The sequence below is a fragment of the Echinops telfairi genome, unplaced genomic scaffold, assembly GCF_000313985.2.
Source record: "Echinops telfairi isolate 266 unplaced genomic scaffold, ASM31398v2 ScPeMD7_23;HRSCAF=83, whole genome shotgun sequence".
NCBI classification, from domain to species: Eukaryota; Metazoa; Chordata; class Mammalia; order Afrosoricida; family Tenrecidae; genus Echinops; species Echinops telfairi.
In genome coordinates this window covers 90,619,483-90,640,640 of record NW_022103920.1, presented here as the reverse complement: position 1 = coordinate 90,640,640, position 21,158 = coordinate 90,619,483, and the positions used below count along the sequence as shown (strand labels likewise).

Below are 21,158 nucleotides of genomic sequence, written 5' to 3'. Positions count from 1 at the left end.
GTAAGTCCATGGCTAGCATCCAAAGGCTGGTGCTTCAGATCCATTCCGAGATGCCATGGAAGAATTGATTCAACAGGGTTATGTGAGGTTAGGTTAGGTTTGGTTTCAGGATCAAGGGCACTGATCATCACATAGATGTTAGTTACAGAAACAAGATTCTAACTCAGACTTGTCTCTTTCCAAAGCACTACATTACACTGCCTTTCAAATGTTTTCTACATACATCATGGTCAGCTCTAAGTCAAATCTTATTCCTTTGTAATACTCGAGTTCTTTGTGGAAAAGAATAAATCAGCAACAAAACAAAGAAACAAACCCACTGCCAGGGAGTGAATAATGACTCAAAGTGACCTATAGGATGGAGTAGAACTGCCCTTAGAGTTTCTAAGTTATTCATTTTTGGAGGGGTCTGAAACTTCTTTATTTCACTTTATTCTCTCCTTTAAAAAAAAGAATATTTATTAAGTCTTAAATGATACAAGGACAAGAGAACTACAAAGACTTACCTGGAAGAGGGAGACCATTAGCTCGAGGTCAGAATGGCCAAGGGTTTGATGAACTTGAAAGCACTTTGAAAGAATTAGAGAGGCCAAAGAAAAGTGTCGCAAAAACATGGTTGGCAGGAGATCAATGCATGCTAGTTACCGATGGAGCAGAATCAAGGACCATGATTGGGACCATGATTGGGACAGACGCCTTAAGTTAGACAGATGAGCTTACAATATTGGTCCTGGCGCTTCCCCAAGGCAGTCAGGGCACGACTGTGACAGCACAACCCTCAGTGCAGGGATCTGCATCAAGGTCACATTCATCTTTGTGCAAGCAGACTATCACAGCTTGCTCCCGCGGAGCACCAGTTCCACCGGGCTGAAACTGCAGACCCTTTTGCTCAGCAGCCTGACGCCTTCACCACAGCATCACACACAGCAAAAATCACAATGACATCCAAGACTTAGCATCCGAGCTTACTTGTAACTCTCCACTTGTCGGCAGGAAGAAACCGTAATGAAGGAGTCCGTACGAGAACTGTAAGCTAGAGGGCCTGGCAGCAAGGAACCAGGGAGAAATCGCCCAAAAGCATAGCTCTCCTGCTCAAACACCATAAGCATCCCGTCCATGGACTGTATGCAAATTAAATCTCGACCTAAAAAGAGTTTTAAAAAAAGAGGAAATTACACCATGTGGTTTTATAAATAGAAAAATGTTAATTTTTCACTTCACACACACACACACAGAAATTGGTGGTTAACTTTCTTAATGGAGGAAAATTGGTAAATTTAAAATTACAAACTGATGAAGCTGTCATGTTATTGTACATCAGTACGCAGACCTCTACCAATCTTTAGATTACCCAAAAGAAAGATGTCTATAAGTTTAAGTATGTTTATTTTCATTCAACGCATGCCAATAGCACTCAACCAGGGATGATTTCTGTGAGCAAGCAGAATTCCTTGTCAAATGCCACCTTTTCCAAATGTGGAAACATAACAAAATCTGTTCCTCATGAGGCACAATTTCTACTTCACAGTATGTTGGGTTTGTGCTTTCAAACACTGGTTTCATCAGTCAAACCCAACACACCAAACTCATAGGCCTTTAGAGACCAGTTTCAAACAAACCATGGTGCTCAACCTTGTTGGAAGTTTTATACCCCTGGCAAATATTTATCATTCTATAAACTGATTTTGAAATTGTTTCTACTATCAGTCTGTTACATTGACTATGATATTCATAGTCTTAAAATATATTGAAATAATAATAATTCGTATTAAGTATGGTATACCCCAAAAGATCTGTCGTCAATTCAAGTCCAGCTCATTGGGACCCTGTGGGACAAAGAACTGTTCTTAGAGTGTCCAAGACTTTACAAAAAGAGACAATCTCATCTTTCTCTGGTGAGTTTGAACCACCAACCTTGTGGTTAGCAGCACAATGCTTAACCCGCTATGCCACCAAGGATCCTTGTGCGGCCATTTAGAACAGGGTAGAATCCCCCCTTTGGGTTCCCTCAGAGTAGGTAGTGGGTTCCAACCGCTGATCTTGTTAGCAGTTCAGTGCATAGCCTACTACACCACAATGCCTCCTCAAAAGATCAGGTACCTAGAATGTATCATGATCTGCTACTGTAAGTAGTATATCCTATGATGTATTATATATGAAACAACTGTGCCAGAGAAAAATTCAGCTACTCTTTAATGAATAAATCAAAATCAACCTTATCATTAATTTCATATCTCCAGAAAGTCCGACAGTAACTATTTCATATTACCCTGCATCCCATTGCTGATCTTAGGTAGAGTGTACCTGAAGACTGAAATTTAGAGTTGCTGTGCACAGAAAGAAACCAGGTTGCATAAAAACATAAGGTATTCCTATCCAGATATATAGATAAGAATGGTAGGGCAAATTTTTAAAAGAAAACATTGAAATGAGGTTTTTCTATAAAAGAAAACATGCTGAAATTACTATAACCTGTGTTAGTCCATCTTGATTGATAAAATAGGTTTATCGACGTCAAATAGTCTCAGATGCTGAAGACTGAATAGTGTTTCAGCAAATAAATATTCATTAAACGAGCATATAAACCATTCTGACCTCTTTAGAAAGGATCCTTCATATTAATGCTGCTTTAAAATTTTTTCTCACATGCTCAGTGTCTTTCATAATGCAGAGTAGGTCTTGCAATTGCTGAGTTTTTGTTGTTTCTTTGCTTGTTTTGTTTTATTTTCTTTAAGATCATTTACTGTGCTATTAAAGGAGTACTTGTATGAAGCAAATAATTAGCACACACAGGTGCTAACCAAAAGGTTGGACCTGCCAGCCCTCTCATGGGTGCCTTGGAAGAAAGAGCTGGCAATCCACTTCTAAGCCCTATAGAGCACAGCTCTAGTCTGACACCCATTGAATCACCACAAGTAAGACTCAGATTGTTGGCAGCTGGTTATACTACTGAAGGTTTCAAAGGGTGTGTGCTTATATGCATGTCTGTGTGTGTGCGCGCGCGCTATTTGTATGTACTCAGATACTATCTAGATACACTTAGATAAAGAGTACTTTACCTAGCCAGAACTTTGCTATGTGGCAGTTCCCCTGGCCTGCATACCATCAAAGATGAAGAAGTATACAAATGCCTTTAATAGTTGGAATGATGGCAAAGTCTTTCACAGAAACTTTTATAGGTAAGATTTCCAGGTCCTGCATGGGACACTATTCTCATTTCAACTATCATTCTGACAATTATAAGGAGGACAGGTGGCACAGGGGGTTAAATATCGGGTTGCTAACTACCAAGTTGGCAGTTTGAACCCACTAGCTGCCCCAGAAAAGTAAGATGAGGCTGTCTACTTCCGCAAAGACTGACAGTCTCAAAGACCCTCGGGAGCAATTCTACTCTGTCCTAGAGGGCACTCTGAGTTGGAGCAGTGAGTGGGTCTAACGATTGTAGTTTTCATAAACAATTTATTGATACTCTTAAAGTTTCTTCATTTGTAAAATGAGCATTTTTTAGAAGCACTCCAAAGTTAGAGATAAGATGAAAAAATCTCTAATACTGCATAACAAACATAAATCACACAATAATTTTTAAAATGTTATTTTGAAGGCTACTGTTACTTGTTTCCCCAATAACAACAACTCAGTAACCATAACTAATGGAACTCAAAAGAAAAGGCAATAACTCACTGCCATTGAGTCAATGCCCAATATGCACAGTGACCCTGTAAGGGAGGGTGGAACTGCCCCATTTGAGTTTCCAAGACTGTAACATTTTATGGGAGTAGAAAGCCCCGACTTTCTCCCTCAGAGCAGCTGGTGGTCTGGAACTGCTGACCTTGTATTTAACAACCCAATCCATAACCACTACACCACAAGGACTCCTGCAGTCTAAGGAAAATAGAGCAGTCAAATGAGGCAAAGTTGGGAAAAGAAGTACTGACAGCTGTGATCAGTGACAGCTAATATCCTAACAAAAGGAAGAAGTCAGAACAACTATAATACTGAGCACATAATTGTTCCAAAAGGAACAACAATCTGGGATCAGCAAGTATAAGAACAATTCGCCCCCTTTGTATCAAACAGATGTTATAATATGTTGAAAAAATTTAAAACTAATAGAAGGGAGAATTAAATACAGTTTATCAACCAAAAATAACTTAGGGCAGAGATGCTAACTGTTCCCCTTTAATGGTCATTCTTCCTTTAGTAACAGCAGCCCTGAATTATCAGTAGACACGTGGCCATCTAGAATAAAGCATACATTTTCAGGTCTCTGTCACAGGTATTTACTGGGGAGAGCAAATGGGTAATGCACGTGGCTGCTAACCAGTAGCTTAGAGGCTTAAGTTTACATGAGGCACCTCAGAAGAAAAGCCTGATCATTTGCTTCTTTAAAAATCGGCCACTGAAAAGCCTGTGGAGCACAGTCCCACTCCGACACACATAAAATCGCTGTGAGTCAAAATCAACCTGGCAGCAATTGGCTCTGTTGTTTAGCTTTGTTTTTTAACACAGACATGTTTGCAAGGGCATCGAGGCCATTCCAACTCACACCTACTCTGCATGGCAGCGAACTGCCTTATGGAGTCCCAAGGCTAGAAATCTTCATCGATGCACACTGCCACATCTTTCTTCCTCAGAGTTGCTGGTAGGTTTGAACTGCCAACCTTTCAATTAGTAGCCACATGCTTTAACTACCCTGCCACCAGGGCTCTATCAGATACATGTAAGTATGCGATTATGTTTCTGTCAAGAGAATGGGAAAGAGTGGTGTATAATTTCCAGATATGCCACTGGTATAATGTCCAGACATGCCGCTGAAAAGATTATGTACTCCCTGGATCCTCTCACCAACTTAATGGTAGGAATGGAGAAGCAATCTGTACCTTGGAGATGGAAATCCCTGAAGACAAGAGAGTCACCCTGCCAAGCCTGGCTCATCTTATCTCCAGGAAGTTAAATGAGAAATAAATAAAGTTGGATCTTTGATGAACAATCAAATCTGTTCTTTAAATAGAAATAGTATTTACTTATCTGAGCCAGAAGACCCACCCAGTACTGCTGGCTCCTAAAACTTAGTTTCACTTGATTAGACATTGATTCCTAAAAACAATCAGCTATAGAAGACATATTGGGAGAGCTAAAAAATTTTCAATATATCTGCATATAGAATATTAAAGAATTATCATCAGCTTTCTTGTGATCATAATATTGTGGTTTTATTAAAGATTAAAAAACAGTATCTATTCTAAGGAGTCCTGAAGGATGGCCAGTCATTCAACCCCAGCAGCCACTCTGAGGCAAAACTGACAAGGCAATCTGCTTCTGTAAGGATGTACAACCTTGGAGCAATTGTGCTCTGTCCTGTAAGGTCACTATGAGTTAGAATCAACTCAACAGCAGTAGATGTTCAAGTCATGCATGATAATGTTTCAGAACTACTGCCTTAGCAAATACTACAATGAATTTGGGCTTGAAAAAATTGTGAGCCACTTAGAAATCTTGGCTGTTTCACATGGTATACAAGGTTCTATCTCCTGAAACTCTAACAATAAACAGATGAGTGCTTAACTTACCGCGATATTTAAGAGGCTGGCTCTAGATGCAGATAATCTGGGTTTATTGTTCAACTGCGCCAACTACCAGCTTTGTGAGCTCAAGTTTCCTTATCTGCACACAGCAGTTGTAAAAATTATGTGAAATAATGTATGGAAATCAGTGCTAGCATGTAGCAAATACATTATTATTTTTATAATTGCTTCTAAAGCTCATACAACATGCTGTCTTAATGTCTAACTGCCTGTTATTTCCAACATACATCATGATGAGCATGCTTCCTTGCTTTTGCTTAGACAATTTCCTTCAAAAAAGGGTCTCCTTGACTTTTCTTTCCCTTACTGACTGCTTCCTGATCATCTATTCCCTTTCCTCCCATCCTCAGTGTGATATTTAGCTTTGTGTCAGCTTGGCTGGGTCAGGGTTCTCTTTGGTTTGCCAGTGGAGGCCTGGTAATCAATCCCCCTGGATGTGGCCTAACATAATCTAATCAGCTCCAGGATAATATACATTGTGAGCAACCAAACACTTGTAATGATCAGGGTGGAGTGAGTGCCAGCCACCCTCTTCTTCAAGTCACATAACTGATAAAACTGAAAAAAAGGATTCCTCCAGGGTGTGGCCTTCTTCCTACATAAAGAGATGCTGTAGAAAGCTAGCTTGCTGTTTGCTTAGTCTTGATCTGGCATTTGTCTCATTGACCTCCAGTTCTTTGGACTTGAACCCAATTCTTGCCATATCGCCTGCGATCCCAAAAGTCATCAGATCTGTCATTTCACCTGACAATCTTCGATTCATTTGCCTCTCCAGTCACAATCCTGACCTTTTGTCCTTGGGTCCAGCTGCCTCTGCAGCCTGTATTGTTCCTACCAATCCTGGCTTCATCAGCCCTGAAACTACACAAGCCAAGAGAAGCCTCAAACTTAACCACTGGTCCACAGACTTAAAACCAGACTGGACTTACCTGCTTCTATACACGTGTGTTACTTTCTTGACATATATTTAAGAACTTTAATCAAGACATAGCTTGAGAACAGATCCTCACTTATACAAACCAATTAGTATGGAGATTATTACAGCTAAGGAGAGAAACAAAATCCCTGGACTGGTGCTAGATCTAAAGGAAAAAAAAGTCTCCTCCCCAGAGAGTAATGTGTGAGAGATACTCTAGAAGGATGAGGCCTAGAGTCACTGCTATGAGGGGATTATGGAAGACACTGTTTGAGCCTCACTGGGAGCTAATCCTACTTCTGAACCTTGAATCCAATAAGCTATTGAATCTACATGAGTTATGTTTTCTGTCTGATTCAAGTGGGATTACAGTTATTTTTCCTCTAAGCACCATCACATCTCCCCAGAAGCCTTCCCTTTCCTCTCAATTACTCTCCACCTGCGATTCCATAGAGCCTCATCCTCACCTCCCTCTTAGAACCAATCATTAGCTATTGAAATTGTCTCACTTTGAGTTTGTTGGCCAGGGATAAACTCAAAGGAACTATGTGGTATTCATTTTTATAAATGTTGGACTTAAAGGATGTCTGGCACATAAAAGATACATAATAAATGGTTGTTGAGCTGCAGTAGGTTGAGCAAAATAATTTATTCACCTGCAGCTGGGATTGGATGAGATTTTTTTTCTATGTGTTTCACACTGCATTTCAAGTATGCAAAAAATGTATTATTTATTACAATCCTGGCTGCTGACATTTAGGGGGGGAAATGTAGGGATTAATCCAAAACATTACTCAAGTAAAATAAATAAATAAATCCTTCAAATCAGCATTTTGGAAGCCAGTTCAGAATACATACCAAGCATTCTCTTTGCAGATAATGGAAATTTTATTAAACCAATCTAAAGAACCCATGAACATTTTGTAGTTCTAATAGAACAGAACCCACAGGAGCTACCATAAAAGCAAATGGATTTTTTTAATCTATTTTAATGACCTCGCCATGAACCTTATTCAATGAGTTCTTACCACATGCTCAGTATTGTAACATAAGCTGTAAGAAATGTGGCACAACAATCATTGCTGCTGCCATTTAGTAAGCATCTATTATATATTCCCGTCTTTGTGCTAAACATTTAACCAACAAAATAGCTACAATCCTCAATAACCCCCAATGCTGAACCGCAGTCCCAGTTTGTGGGAGAGATGGCTGAACTCCACAGAGCTCAAGTGAGCTGACGGTCACAGAATGAGAAAATGGCAGGGTCAGCATTCAAATCTGGATCTATCCGGCTCCACTCATACATGGTTTTTCAGGAGGGGAAACTCGGGTTCATGTTTTATTAAATAACATAAGTTAATGTACAAAATCCAAAAGCTGCGCTAGAGTGAACTTTCTGGGAAAGGTTTCATGAAAAAAGTAAGGTGTGTCCAAGACCATGTAGAATCAATAGGTTCAAATTGAAAAGCCAGAGGAGAAAGGTGGGTAAGGACAAGGAACACAAAGGAAAAGAAGCAGAGGCAGTCAGACTTGATCTGCAGAGCAACGAGCCAAGTTTTGCCAACAGAGCCAGAAGCATCCAAGCAACAGATCGAAAACATAATAATGCTCTAAAGATGCCTCAAAAATTATGCCTGAACACAGAAACAAAACGACAGTTTGTCAAAATTGTTATGTAGTTTGAAAATTTCATCAAAATTTAAAATCCAGATTTTCATTCATTCAACTTCTAATCCACAATGAGAAGGAGAGAAAACACAAGTGCAATCTAGCTTCTCTTCCTAAGCCTGTGGTTCTCAACCTTCCTCATGCCGCGACTCTTTTCATACAGTTCCTCAGGTGGTGGTGACCCCCAGCCCTAAAATTATTTTTGTTGCTACTTCATAACTGTCATTTTGCTACTGTTATGAATCAGGAGACCCCTGTAAAAGGGTCATTTGACCCCCACAGGGTCACGACCCACAGGTTGAGAACCTCTGTCCTAAACCTACTTACAAGGTTTGGAAATAAATTGAGAAAATACCTACTGAAACAATTTGGAAGAGTTTTTGATAATCAATATATATTTTTTTTCCCCTGTGGCTGTTGGGGCAGGAACGTTCCCTTGTGGCAGCATCATGGCATGACTACTGTACCGAACTGTGGGTCTCATTTTCTGGTGCTAAAATATCATGCAGTCAAAGCTTTTCCAGCATGATGTATAAACTTGTCATCAATTACTTGCTGAACTGACGGCTACATGAACACTTTTCTCCACTAACTTATAGACCATTCATTAAAAGCAGTGTGTAGACGAGAGAGAATGTGTGTGGGGGTGGACACACGCATGCACACTCGCTCACGTCTCTATCCTTAGAAGTTCTTTCTACCGTGCACAAGCCAGAGCATTCCCCATCGTTCATTATATGGCCACACGGGCCCAGGGAAGGCTCCCCCAAATGCCATTCCCTCCAGGTCTGCGCTGTCTTTCTCTTCCTGTGGAATCTCTGCAGCAGAGTAAATGCAGTGGCACACATGCGAGAGGACGGCCATTACTCAGCATGCTACATGTCTTCCGAATCGCCACATGCTCGTATTTCTTTTACACGTTGGGTAAAAATACAAGTGAAGAAATGCAAACGTGACCTGTGGCCAAGTATATATTGCAGTTCAGCGTGCAGCTGTCAAAAATGCTTGGTCTTTCTCCAAGTCTGAAGAACACATGAAACACAGCTGTACAGGTAGTCGAAAGGGCAGACAGGAAACATCAAAAGTCTAACATGTATGACCAAAAGGAGTCCAAAAGTCTGTGGAACTTCCGTTTATTTTATCCATTTACCCATGCATGGACAAAAATGTTAGTGCTTTAGTTGTTCTGTAACAACACAACAACTCATTCATCTTTATGGCTAACCTAGCTCAACAATGATGCAACAAGTCTGCTATGAGCAAGGGCATAAAAATCCTTCAGAGCAGAATTCCAACAGATATTGTCTTAAACGGAGATGGCAGGATTGTTAATTTTTTCCTTGAATATTGTTTTGGCACTTCTTCATTTACATCATACAAATAAAACTACCCCCATTGTCTTGAGATATACTCCACCACCTGGCTCTCCTTGCACATTAATAATTGGCAACAGCTGAGTACAGAACGGCCAGCTTCTTTGTATCACCAGTCTCTCTCAAATCTGAGTTTGAGAATCCGACAAATCATAAGTATCTGCTAGGAGTGCAATATCCAAGTAGGTTCTAAGCTTAAATACATTTTAAAAAGTTGTTTTTAAACCCTTAGCTTAATAAAGTAAATAAACTGAATAAATGTGTTAAGCTAGGTAGCTAATATTTTGAATTGCAGACCAATGAAAAATTTGACACAGATCCTAAATGATCAAAATGTTGTCCTTATAAGTAACTTCTTGAGACTAATTACTTTAAGACTCAAGAAAAAAAATCAGAATTGGGTTTATATAGTAACTCTTCTTATAAACTTGCCTTTTGACATTTTAATGTGTTTCATTTTAATATAAACTTTAATAGACTTACAAAGAGTGCTACTGTGAGTTCTGCCAAGCTATTTATCACAATCATTTGCCCTAAACTGTGGACAGGGTTAATAGCATATTATAAAGAAAGTACAACCATTCATTAAATTAACATTATATGTGATGGATTCAATAGAAATGCACTGTTAAGAGTTTAAAAGAAGACTCTAAATGTTCTATTATCACACAATATAGAGTGAATTATTCTGTCAGGTGCGATGATTATGAAAGATGTGTTAACATTCTCCAGAACTCACATTCATTCAACAAATTCCACAAACCTTCACCGAACACCTATTGTGTACGAGGAGAAACCAAGTCTCTCCCCTCAGAAAGTTCAGTAATTTAGGGGAGCTCAAAAATTAAATATTGCAACAAAACAAAAACAAGAGTTTTACTAAAATCATCATGATTGATGTAACTGGTGCCACAAAATGGTACAAATGAAAGACGTCAAATTGCCAAATGTGTTATGCAAAGGTAATTTTAAGATCATTGTCACAAGGGGTCCAGTTCATATAGTCTCGGGTTTATTCCAAAGAAAACGTGTTCAAACAAGTCTCGGTGATCAGTGGCTGGCTGCAGACACGTTCTCGCAGTGCTATGCTTGTCTTAGTCTCATTGGGATACCTTCAAAAATGGGAGTTGGGGGGAGACAATCAGTGCAGAGGCTTCTGAGGAGATCTGCGTGGCCACACAAACTCAGTGCAGACAGGCCTGCGCAGAAAGTGATGGCCACCATGTCTGAGACCTCAAAGGAGTAATCTTGATGGACTTTCTCAAAGGACACAGGATGACCACAAGGGCCTTTGAGGAGGACGTTTTAAGAAAATGGAAAAATGCCTTGGTGAGAAAAAAGACCAGGCAAGTTTAGCCAAGCATCAGACAATGCATTTGGTCATTCTTCGAGTCTAACAAGGGCTGCCCTGGGAGACTGCCATTGGAAAGCCTTAAACTATTCATCCTACAGTCCTCAAGTGGGCACTTCAAACTTCTTTTTGCTCCCCGAACTCAAAGAACATTTAAAAGAGTCATGAGACGTGAGTTGAATCCCTCATGGATGCCCGAATGGCCATTGTGACAAGGTCTGAACCACAGTGCCGAATTCTTGGAGGAAGGGTTAGAGAGCTGGAAGCCCCACCTTCCAAAGTGAATTGACATCCATGGAGGATATGGCCAGAAACAATCACTTCACATGTTGACACTTCACCTAATAAAAGTTGCAATGGTTGTATAGCATTACTTTTTGACTTGCCCTCTTATCCCGTCTTACCTTTTTTTTTTTTAAGAGGGAATAAAGGCTATGGGGGCATGACTAACACTGTTGGGAACAATCAGGGGGAAATCTTCAAAACAAACAAACAAGCAAAAGCTGTCTGGATAGTTCAGGCTGAGTGAGACTGCCAGGAAATCAGAGAGGCAGAATCAGAGGGAGCCCCAGGCACAAGGCCCTGGATTAGAAAGAGGAAGCCCTGGTGGAACAGTGGCTGTGCATCAGCAGTTCGAAACCACCAGCCACTCTGCAGGAGAAAGATGAGGCATTCCACTCCCGTCCCTCGGAGTCAGTTGGAACTGACCCAACAGCACTGAACAACTACTTCCTCCTTACCCTGAAGGAAAAAGATTCCAGGGCTAGTATAATATTTTGAGTTAGAGAGAAAAAAAAAGTTTTAAAGTGGGCAAGTAAATTTCCAAAAAAGCAATAACCAATCATAAAAAGGAACTCAGAAAATGTTGCCATGGACAAAATTAAAAACAGGACATTTTTGAAGTCCTTTCATTTCATGCAAGTATTCTTCATTTGCAATAATCACAGTGCCATAAAGAAAGGAATCCAAATGTTAAAATATTTGCTTTTTATATGTTGCTAATGCTTACTCCTAACATCTACAATATATCAAAAGAAGGAGTAAGGAAAAGTTACAGTCTACACGAAATTCACAGTAAATTAAAATTGAAAGAAAAAAATGACAAAAAGAAAGCCAAGAAATCCTCAGCTGAGTTTCAACTTCATTTAAGCTTACACAATTTGAAAAGCTAAGGAATGTGAATGGGGATAACTTTCAACTTCCTGACCTGTCAATTCCGATCACAGCAGTCTATGTGCCATTTAACCATTGTTTATTAAATTTCCTTAGAGGCTTCTAAAGGAAGCAGTTAAAATACCATATCCTCATAAAATAATAAAAACAAATGTGTGTATGACATTAGCAAAGAAGCTGGATTGACTTCGAGTTAACACAATGTCCTGGATTGTCACAATGGTGCTATAACATCAGACTCAATGAAAGCTACCCATTTCTCCTTATTTAAGTGACAGAGCAATACAACTGGATGCATAAAACTCATCCTGTTTAAAGCAACTTACCTAGGAGCTTGGACCAAACTGCTTGTTCTTGTGTTTGTATTACACGCTCATTACAGGAATCTCTTTAGTGAAGGGAGTGTGTCACCACTTCAGTTAATGGAAGAGGAGCAAACCCCAAATCAAACTAATTGCCATGAATCAACTCTGACTCGGAGCAAGCCCACAGAACAGAGCAAAACTGCTCTCCACGGTTTCCTAGGCTATAAATCTTTATGGGAAAAGATAGCCTCATCTCTCTCCCAAGGTGCAGCTGGTGGCTTTGAACTTCTGGCCTTATGTTTAACAGCCCAAAGACTAACCCACTATACCCACAGGGCTCCTTGAAGAGAAAGAGGAGGAAGCTAAAATGGTATAAAAATGTATTATCTAACATGTTGTTAGTACGAATTATACTCAATAACTAAAAACGAGGCCTACAAAGAGCACATGACAACATCAAAACATTTAAAATTAAAATGCCAGGATCTATTAAACCCATATTAAAGGAACCCTGTCAGCATGGTGGGTGAAGAGTTAGTCTGCTAACTGCAAGGTCAGTCTTTAAAGCCACCACTCACACCGAGAAAAATAGACGAGGCCGTCTGCTCCTGTCTACTGTCTCACAAACCCAAAGTTGGACTCTTCCCTGTGGAGCAGCTATGAGTTGGAAACGACTCGATGGCAGTGTATTTGGCTTGGGCTGGTTTGGTAAACATGTACTAACAGCATTAAGGAAAACAAAATACAGCCAATATTAAAATGCAATTGAACAACAGGAACAAAAAAAGAAAGTAAAATATCCTAGTAAGAGAACTCACACTCGGAGATAATAATCCTCTTTTTTTTCTACAAGGAATCTGAATTCTAGAAAGTCAAACCACTTACCAAAGGTTATGAAGCTAGTCAGAATTACAGCTGAGACTAAGATTCAGACTGATTCCCAGGCTCAGCAATACTAAGATGCATTAAAAATATTCCCTCTTTTCTAGCTTCTTCCTTCTTCCTCTTAATTCCTGGTCTTAATATCATCTTCTTCTCCCTCAGATACCCTTGCTCCCTGTATTTATGCAAACACGTAAGGTGGTACCAATATGCAAAGCCTTCTACTGGAATTTATAGCATTCAGTTCCGTGAAGCCAAGAGATAAAAAGAATTCCATCACCTTCTTAGTTCTGAACTCAAAACTGAGAAGCCATCTTGAAAGCCATCTTCCTGGCCAAAGAGGGCCTATTCTCTCAGCTTACTTTGATTCCCACTGCTGTGCTCCTTGTTGAAGTCTCCTTGGACTATCACAGTAGTCACTCAGTGATCAGTCTCTTAAACCCCTACCATGGTAATCACTTTAATATAGAGATGGAATCGTGTTATTAGCCCTCTCAAAAAATCTTCAAAGGTACTCCAGTGTCTGTAGAACTACAAGCTGACCAAGCCTCCCAGGCACCTGTCGCTATTCTTCTCAAAGTTTAACTGCTCCCTATTAATCAGTCTGACTTGGAAAATACTCCACATAAAATAAGCCTGCCCTAAATGTTCATCCTTTGATTTTCAAATACAATTCACCATAGGTGCCTTTCCACTATGTCAACCTCAAAGAATCATTTTCCACATCCTCAGTTCCATGGATCCAACACCACCACTTCTAGGAAGCCTTCCAAAATCCCTTCAGGACTAAGTAACGCACTCCCCTGCTCATCTTTCATAGTACACTCTGCCTCCTTCCCTGTGAGGACTTACATGCCCACTCCTCATTATCATTATCTATGGTTAGGTTCCAGTTCCCAGGTCATCATGCAAACGTGGAGAATGACCAGATCCTCTCACCTGTACTGTGAACACTGCATTGGACCCCTGCTAAAGTCTGCCACCACCATCTCCCTATCCCCCATGTCACCTCAAGAGAGTTTAGTCCCCACAGCCACCATAAAGGAGGAAGACCCAGTCTTCCAGAGGCAAAGTTGTCCACTCAAAACCCACGAGTCTCCTCCCTACCCCTTCTCCCATTGTACTTTCAGGATTGGTGGTCTCAGTTCATCCCCTCAATGATCAAAAAATCCCTAGACTCTCAGTGAGCAGCCCTGCATCCCCCACCCCAGCCCCATGTCCCCATAAGAATTATCAATCCAAGTTTCCTTCAAGGCCATGTGGGCAGGTGTGGCCCCTACCCTTGGCCTTAATAAAACAGCAGCAGCTGCTGACCACACCTCTACCTAGATAGCCTGTCCTATCTTACCTATGGCCACCATGAGGGGCTATCAAGCAAAGGTAAAAGGATAACAAGTGCTCAATAGCTGAAGTAGGGTCCCAAAAGTCCTAGGTACCTAAGCATTGTACCTCAGGGCTTCTTCTGATCAGAGTTTGTCCCAGTTGCCTTTTAGGCTAGTTGTCCTTTGGAGCTGGGAGCTGGTCCAGATCCCACAGCCCTATTTCCTTCCTGGCCTCAACGGCCTCCCACCTTCAGGACACTGGCTGCCTCTGGCCTCTGTGGGCACCCAGAGCCTGCTGGGCAGTGTCCTATTCTTGCCAACCCAATTCAAGCTGCCCCTTCCACCTCACCTGGTACTCCAGCAGCTCAGGGGAGGTCACACCTCATCTCCCCTTCCAGATGGTTAACTACTATGCAATGTGAGATTCCTTTCTACATGAACACAAGGGTCAAGCAGTCAGGAATCCCAATAGAGATTTCCCCATTCATTACTGTCAAAGGTACACTGTTAATGCCTTAATAGTTCTTTATTGTTGTTGTCATTGTACAATGTCAAAATGAGACAGTTGATGAGTGCAGGGTAGGTGTAATATTTTCCCCAGTGATACAGCTAAATTTGAACCATGTCTCTCCCCTCTGCAACTTTTACAAGTCAAGTATAAAGCCCTTGAAGATGAAGTCATTTTCATTATATTGTCTGTATTACATTGTCTGGCTCACAGCAGTGAACACAGATCCTGGTGTGGTGGTGCTCTAAAAATATCTATTGAATTAAGTTGAATCCTCATGAAAATAAAACACCACATCAAACTGTCGTGCCACTGATCATCAAATAGGTTGTAATTTTTGTCAGGAGAGGGTTGGCAGTATGTTTTATTCACCATACCTTTCTTCCTAGAACACAGCAGCAGCTAAAAAAAAAAGTTGTCAAACAAATGAATGAATGGCTAGCAACAAAGTAAAAATGGAATGGTGAAAGTCCTGCAAGAGTTACTTTTAACATTTGACACCTACACAATTAGGTTTCAAAATTACTTCTGGGCATGGTGTCCATTTTGGTCTTTCAAAACCTAGGTTAGAAGAGAGTCAAAAGATGACTTGTTTTATGTCCAACACCAGAGACAGTAAGAATTATGAAAAAGAGAGGGAAAAGGTTAAAAAATCATTCTGCCCTTAAGAAAGATCAAGCCAACTGGAAAGACCGTATTAAAAAACATATAGAAAATAAAAGCAAGGATCAGAGGGTGGGAAGACTTCACAAAGAAAACACATAAACCGGATGGAAAATCATTCAACCATAACAAACAAACTACTGAAGGTAGGAAAGGTGCTGAAGGAATAGAATGATACTTAAATCCATCGGTAGGGTTTCATAAAACACTAACTTCAGAAAGATATACAAATTAAACCTCAAAGCTTTAGTAATTATAAGAACCTTGGGTATAAAGACTTTTTCTGGGCAAGACAAAGCAAGGAATACTTGCTAGCAGGCAGCGTGTCCCCACCCCCCCACCCCCACGCACCCCCCCCCACACACACACACACACATTGATTAAGGTACTCTTCTGGCTCTTCCTTATTCCAACAGCAGATGATACATTTCAAAGTACCAACGGAGCAACTATAGAGAGAGTTTCAAATGTCAAGTCTCAATCAGTAGTGGAAAGAACAACAATTTTGAATTAGAAAGATGGGAAGAGTTAAGATTTTAAATCTTGACTCTGACACAAACCAGATAGGTGACCTGATTGCTTAGTTTAATTTCGTAAAGTCTGCTTCTCCAAATACAATGCAAATACAGCCTCCAAAGCCCCTTAGATAGCTGTGAGGATTTCAGGAGGGAATGCATATACACTGTCTGGTAGAGTACCCAGAAGATAGCATGAATATTCAGGTCAATCTCAAAGTCAGTGGTAATAAATTTAATTTTTTTAAAAAAAACAAAAAACACTGCCATTGAGTCGATTGTAACAGGAGAGGGTAGAGCTGCCCCTGTGAGGTCCCGAGGCCGTGACTCTTGACGGCAGTAGAAAGGCCAGCTTTCTCCTGAGGAGCAGCTGGTGATTTCAAACTGACCTTGTGGTGAGCAGCCCAACACATAATCACCATGCCTTACAGCAAAAAATGATCAAGCCAGCACACCTAAATGTCCCTATATACCTTGCATATATGGCAATTTGGTCATTCAGCTCATTCCCTAGCTATGAAAGACCAGAAATAGTTGAAGGCAGTTCGAACCAAAAAGTAAACTGAAGATGAGTTGATTCTTGAAAATTGGATCTTTGTTTCCTCAAGTACTGGTTAAAGCAGTGATTCACAGGCTTTTGAATTTTACTGGCATGCAAAACTTCAAAAACTACTGGATAGCACCATCAGACTATCAACTCTGTGAACTAGCCAAGAAGGAGATTTTGAAAATATATACTAGTGGACCAGTGCTTGATGAAAAATATCATGCTTGGTAAAGTAGCAGGGCAGCAACAAAGAGAAAGGCCTTAGACCAGACTGACACACTGGCTACATCAATTGGGCTCAGGCATCAGCACATTTGAGGATGGCACAGGACCGGGCAGTGCTGCGTTCTGTTTTACAGAAGGTCGCTGTGAGTGAGACCCAATTTGACAGCACCTAACCATGGCAACAGCATTATCGCACATGTTTTAAAACACTCCTACATAAGCAGGAAACTGATGACTGCACGAAGTCTAACTTTCATGAAAAACTTACTACGTTCGCTATGATTTTCTTTATTATGTTATTAAAGTTTCGCATTACCACTCAAAACTTTTAACAGAAAATTAGTATGTGAAGCCACTACTATATCCCAGTATTAATCACTGTCAAAGAACTCCCAACACTGACATATGAAAAACACTATGGTAAAGAACTCAGAAATCAAGCAGAACTTTTCCAGGAACAAAGAGAAAACATTTACTTCTAGGTGATAAAATAAGCATTTTACTCAAAATATGTTGGTTCTTTACAAATGCACCAATATCTGTCAGATTTGTAGAAGTGAAAATTTAGGCAAAGGCTCCCTCTGCTGACAAATAGGCAAAGAACCCATTCCTATCCAAAGGCAAGGTTTTGTTTGTTTTTTAAGTCTTCCCAGTACTGAGGGAAGAAGCTTGGTGGTATACTGGCTACAAGCTGGGCTGCTAGCCACAAGGTCAGCAGTTCGAAACCACCAGTTGCTCCGCCAGAGAAAGATAGGGCTTTCTCCTCCCATAAAATGTTAATCTCCGAAACTCATCGAGGCACCTCTACCCTGTCCTACAGGGTCACTATGCATCAGAATCGAATTGATGGCTGTGAGTTTCGAGTATTGGCGGGCATGCCGTGAGTTTTTCTGTTTCCTATTCCATGTATCTGGTTTTAATACACTGGATTGTAATACCACCAATATGAATGTGAAAAGCATACACGGCTAGATAACACTCCTTGTATGTTCCAATAAATCTTTCTGATCTAGCTTTCAAATTTCTTGATTTCTGTTCTGTGCTCTAAAGGTTAACTGACCTACAATGGCAAACAAAGAAAAAGTCCAAACAAAGAAGGCTAAAAGCTTTAGGTGAGTTGTAAGGGAGTTGTGGGGAAGGGGGGAGAGGGAGTAATCTATTAATACACTGATGACTTGTCTCATTAAATCCCATGAAGTTAACAGAACCCATTTAAAGATTTCAAATTGAACACAACAAAAGTTTCCAAGCACTCATTCATATATTATTAGCCCATCCAATGCAACTATTTCAATAATTGCAGGTGGGCAAGAACTACTGTGCTTATTTGATCACAAAGAAAACTAAAGCTAAGGAAAGTTCATGATGTGTTAAAAGGACCCAATTCTAGACGAGCAAGAATTCAACTTCAAGTCTTCTAATAATCTCCACTCTGGTTTTCCAATGAAATGCTATGCGTATACCCAAAGACAAAGTTCAGAAGGGTCAGGGAAGAAGGAGGAATGGGAATGGGAAATGCAGGGAGAACGTGGAATAAGTGATGTACTGTTGTGAGGGTTGCAATCAATGGCATGAAGCAAAACAGGTATGAATTGTTGAATGGAAACCGAATTTGCTCTGTAAATCTTCAACCAATTGACAATAAAAGGTTGTTTTGTTTTAAGTAATGTTACGCATATTGGTACCTAATGATTTCATATCCAAATCTCTTTCCGGTTCTAAATTTAACTGAAATAAATAGTGAGGCATGCTGCATTTGTGTGTAGAATGATGCAATATCACAATTATAAGTATTATAATGATGATCACATATGTAATCATAAATTACATATCAAAACAATGTTTTTTCAAACAAAAATACAAGAAAAATTCCACCATTATTTTTTCATAGACCTTCCTTAGCTATTTTTAAAGTCTAGATGGAAGCAGGGTTGGGAGGGTGGGGGGAGGAGAGAAGAACAGCAAAAAAAGCCTAGGTCTTTGTGTGTTGGGTTTTTTAAAATAAAAAGACAATATAGAATTTCTTTCAGGTATCAAAACACACTGCATATTTTTTAAATGTTACATTAACATTATCTATAGACAACAGAAAGAGTTTAAGGGTATATTAGACAATGTGGGGATTTAAAAAGAGAAAGATGCCATCACAAAGTACAAAAAAGAAATCATCAATAAATGACACCAAAACAAGTGTATATAAATGTGGAAAACAGAGTAGGGAAAAAATGCTTTTTTATCACCAACGAATGTGAGTCAATTGCCTTTTGAAAAGAGGAAAAGAAGTAGTAAAATATTTTCAACTAAATATTGATGGAAATACAAAGCAATTCTATTTGAGAAAATGAAAGTGTTTTATCTATTATATCAAGAAAAATATAAAGCACTGCACTGTTATGAGGTTATGGGGAAAAGGCACAATTTATGGCTGGTAGAAATAGAAGTTGGTTGGTATAATACTTTTTGAATACAATGACACTAATTACATATAAAATATGCATACCATTTGACCAATATGAAGAGTCTATACGTCACGATTACACATGTACTCAAAAGACATGTGCTCAAAATTGTTAACTACATCAAATGCACATCAGCTAAAGTCTAGCTAAATGAAATATGACATCTGAATATACTATAAAGGCATTTTAAGACAAAGAAAAACAAAAAGGATGTCTGAAACAAAAGACCCTTACTATATGTAATTCTACAAATGGACATAAAACCATAGAATGGCCTCAGATTAAAGGCCTGAGTTACAAGAAGGAATAATTAGCATACTTCTGTGGGAGAAAGACGGAGCTTCCTACTCCCTTAAAGAGTTAGTCTCAGAAACACATAGCAACAATTCTACCCTGTCTCATAGGTTCACTATGATACTAAAAGTGTGTATTACATTATGAATAACTAATGTCTAATAGGAGAGATAAGAATCAACATAAAAACTTATGACTTGAGAGAATAGAAGTAGTTTAAGTTGTTTGAGCTCTGTGTACTTTTGGAAGAAGTATAACATTAGATTTTTTTAAGTATAGACACAAAAATGAGTAAAGTAACTGTAACAGCTATAGAGTACATAAATTCCAAGAACAAGAAGTAAAACTAATTCAAAAGAAAGGTGGGAAAAAGATAAGGGGAAACAAATAACACAAAATAAAATCTAGCCATTCCTTCAAGATATGACAATAAAATAGATGATATATAATAAACTAAAGTCCCAAGTTCAAACAAAAAAATGTTACAAGATATTTTCAGGATACATACTAAAAGTTATATACTGGACACATACAAACTAAAAGAAAATCGGTAATTGTTAAACAATCCCACGTGTCTATCAACAATAGAATGGAATACTGTATATACTCGAGTGTCAGTCGACCAGAATATCAGCCGAGGCACCTAATTTTACCATAAAAGCTGCATTAAAAATGTGCGGAAAAACTCAGCTTGTACTCGAGTATATACGGTGCTATATAACAGTGAAAATAAACTACTGAAACCCACACAAGGATAAAGCTCAGTGTGGATGAGCTGGATGTGTAAGGGAAGAGAGAATCACAGTAAACGGAGGTGGAGAGGTAACTGGCAGCCTGATTGTGGAAAGGCTTGTGGGTTACGGAAAGAACTTTGGATTTTAGTGCAGGTGTAATGAGTCCAGAATAGCAGAGTGATAAAATCGTATTTACATTTCTTTGTCACTATATGAGTAAAGAACTGATTAGGTGGAGTAAAAGTAGAAACTGAAAGACTAATTAAGGACCTACTTACGTAGTGTAATGGTTACACGTTGGGCTGTGAACCGCATGGTCTTCAGTTAGAAACCATCAGCAGCTTCAAGGGAGAAACACTGAACAATTACTCCCATAAACAGTTACAGGCTCAGAAATCTACAGGGGTCACTATGAGTCAGCACTGACTCGATGGCAGTGAGTTTGCTTTGAGTAACAGCCCAAGCAAACAATAATAGTTGCTTAGACCAAGGTATCACTGGTAAAGGTGGGTCATCAGTTGGAAACCATGAGCTGCTTCGTGGGAAAAAGATGAGGCTCTCAACTCCCGTGAAGAAATACAGTCTTGAAAATCCACACCAACAGTTCCACCTGGTCCTAGACGATGGCCGTGAGTCTG

General features: G+C 39.6%; 1 protein-coding gene across 1 annotated transcript in view; it reads right to left on the bottom strand.

Annotated features, from left to right (window-relative positions):
• BBS9 (Bardet-Biedl syndrome 9) overlaps positions 1-21,158 on the bottom strand; it is a 578,043-nt gene that overhangs the window by 434,765 nt on the left and 122,120 nt on the right. Inside the window, exons 6-8 of the mRNA XM_045288670.1 lie at positions 970-1,144; positions 763-904; positions 507-569 (exon numbers count right to left, since the gene is read on the bottom strand). Of these exons, the coding sequence (XP_045144605.1) occupies positions 507-569; positions 763-904; positions 970-1,144 (380 nt within the window). The remainder of the gene's footprint in view (positions 1-506; positions 570-762; positions 905-969; positions 1,145-21,158) is intronic.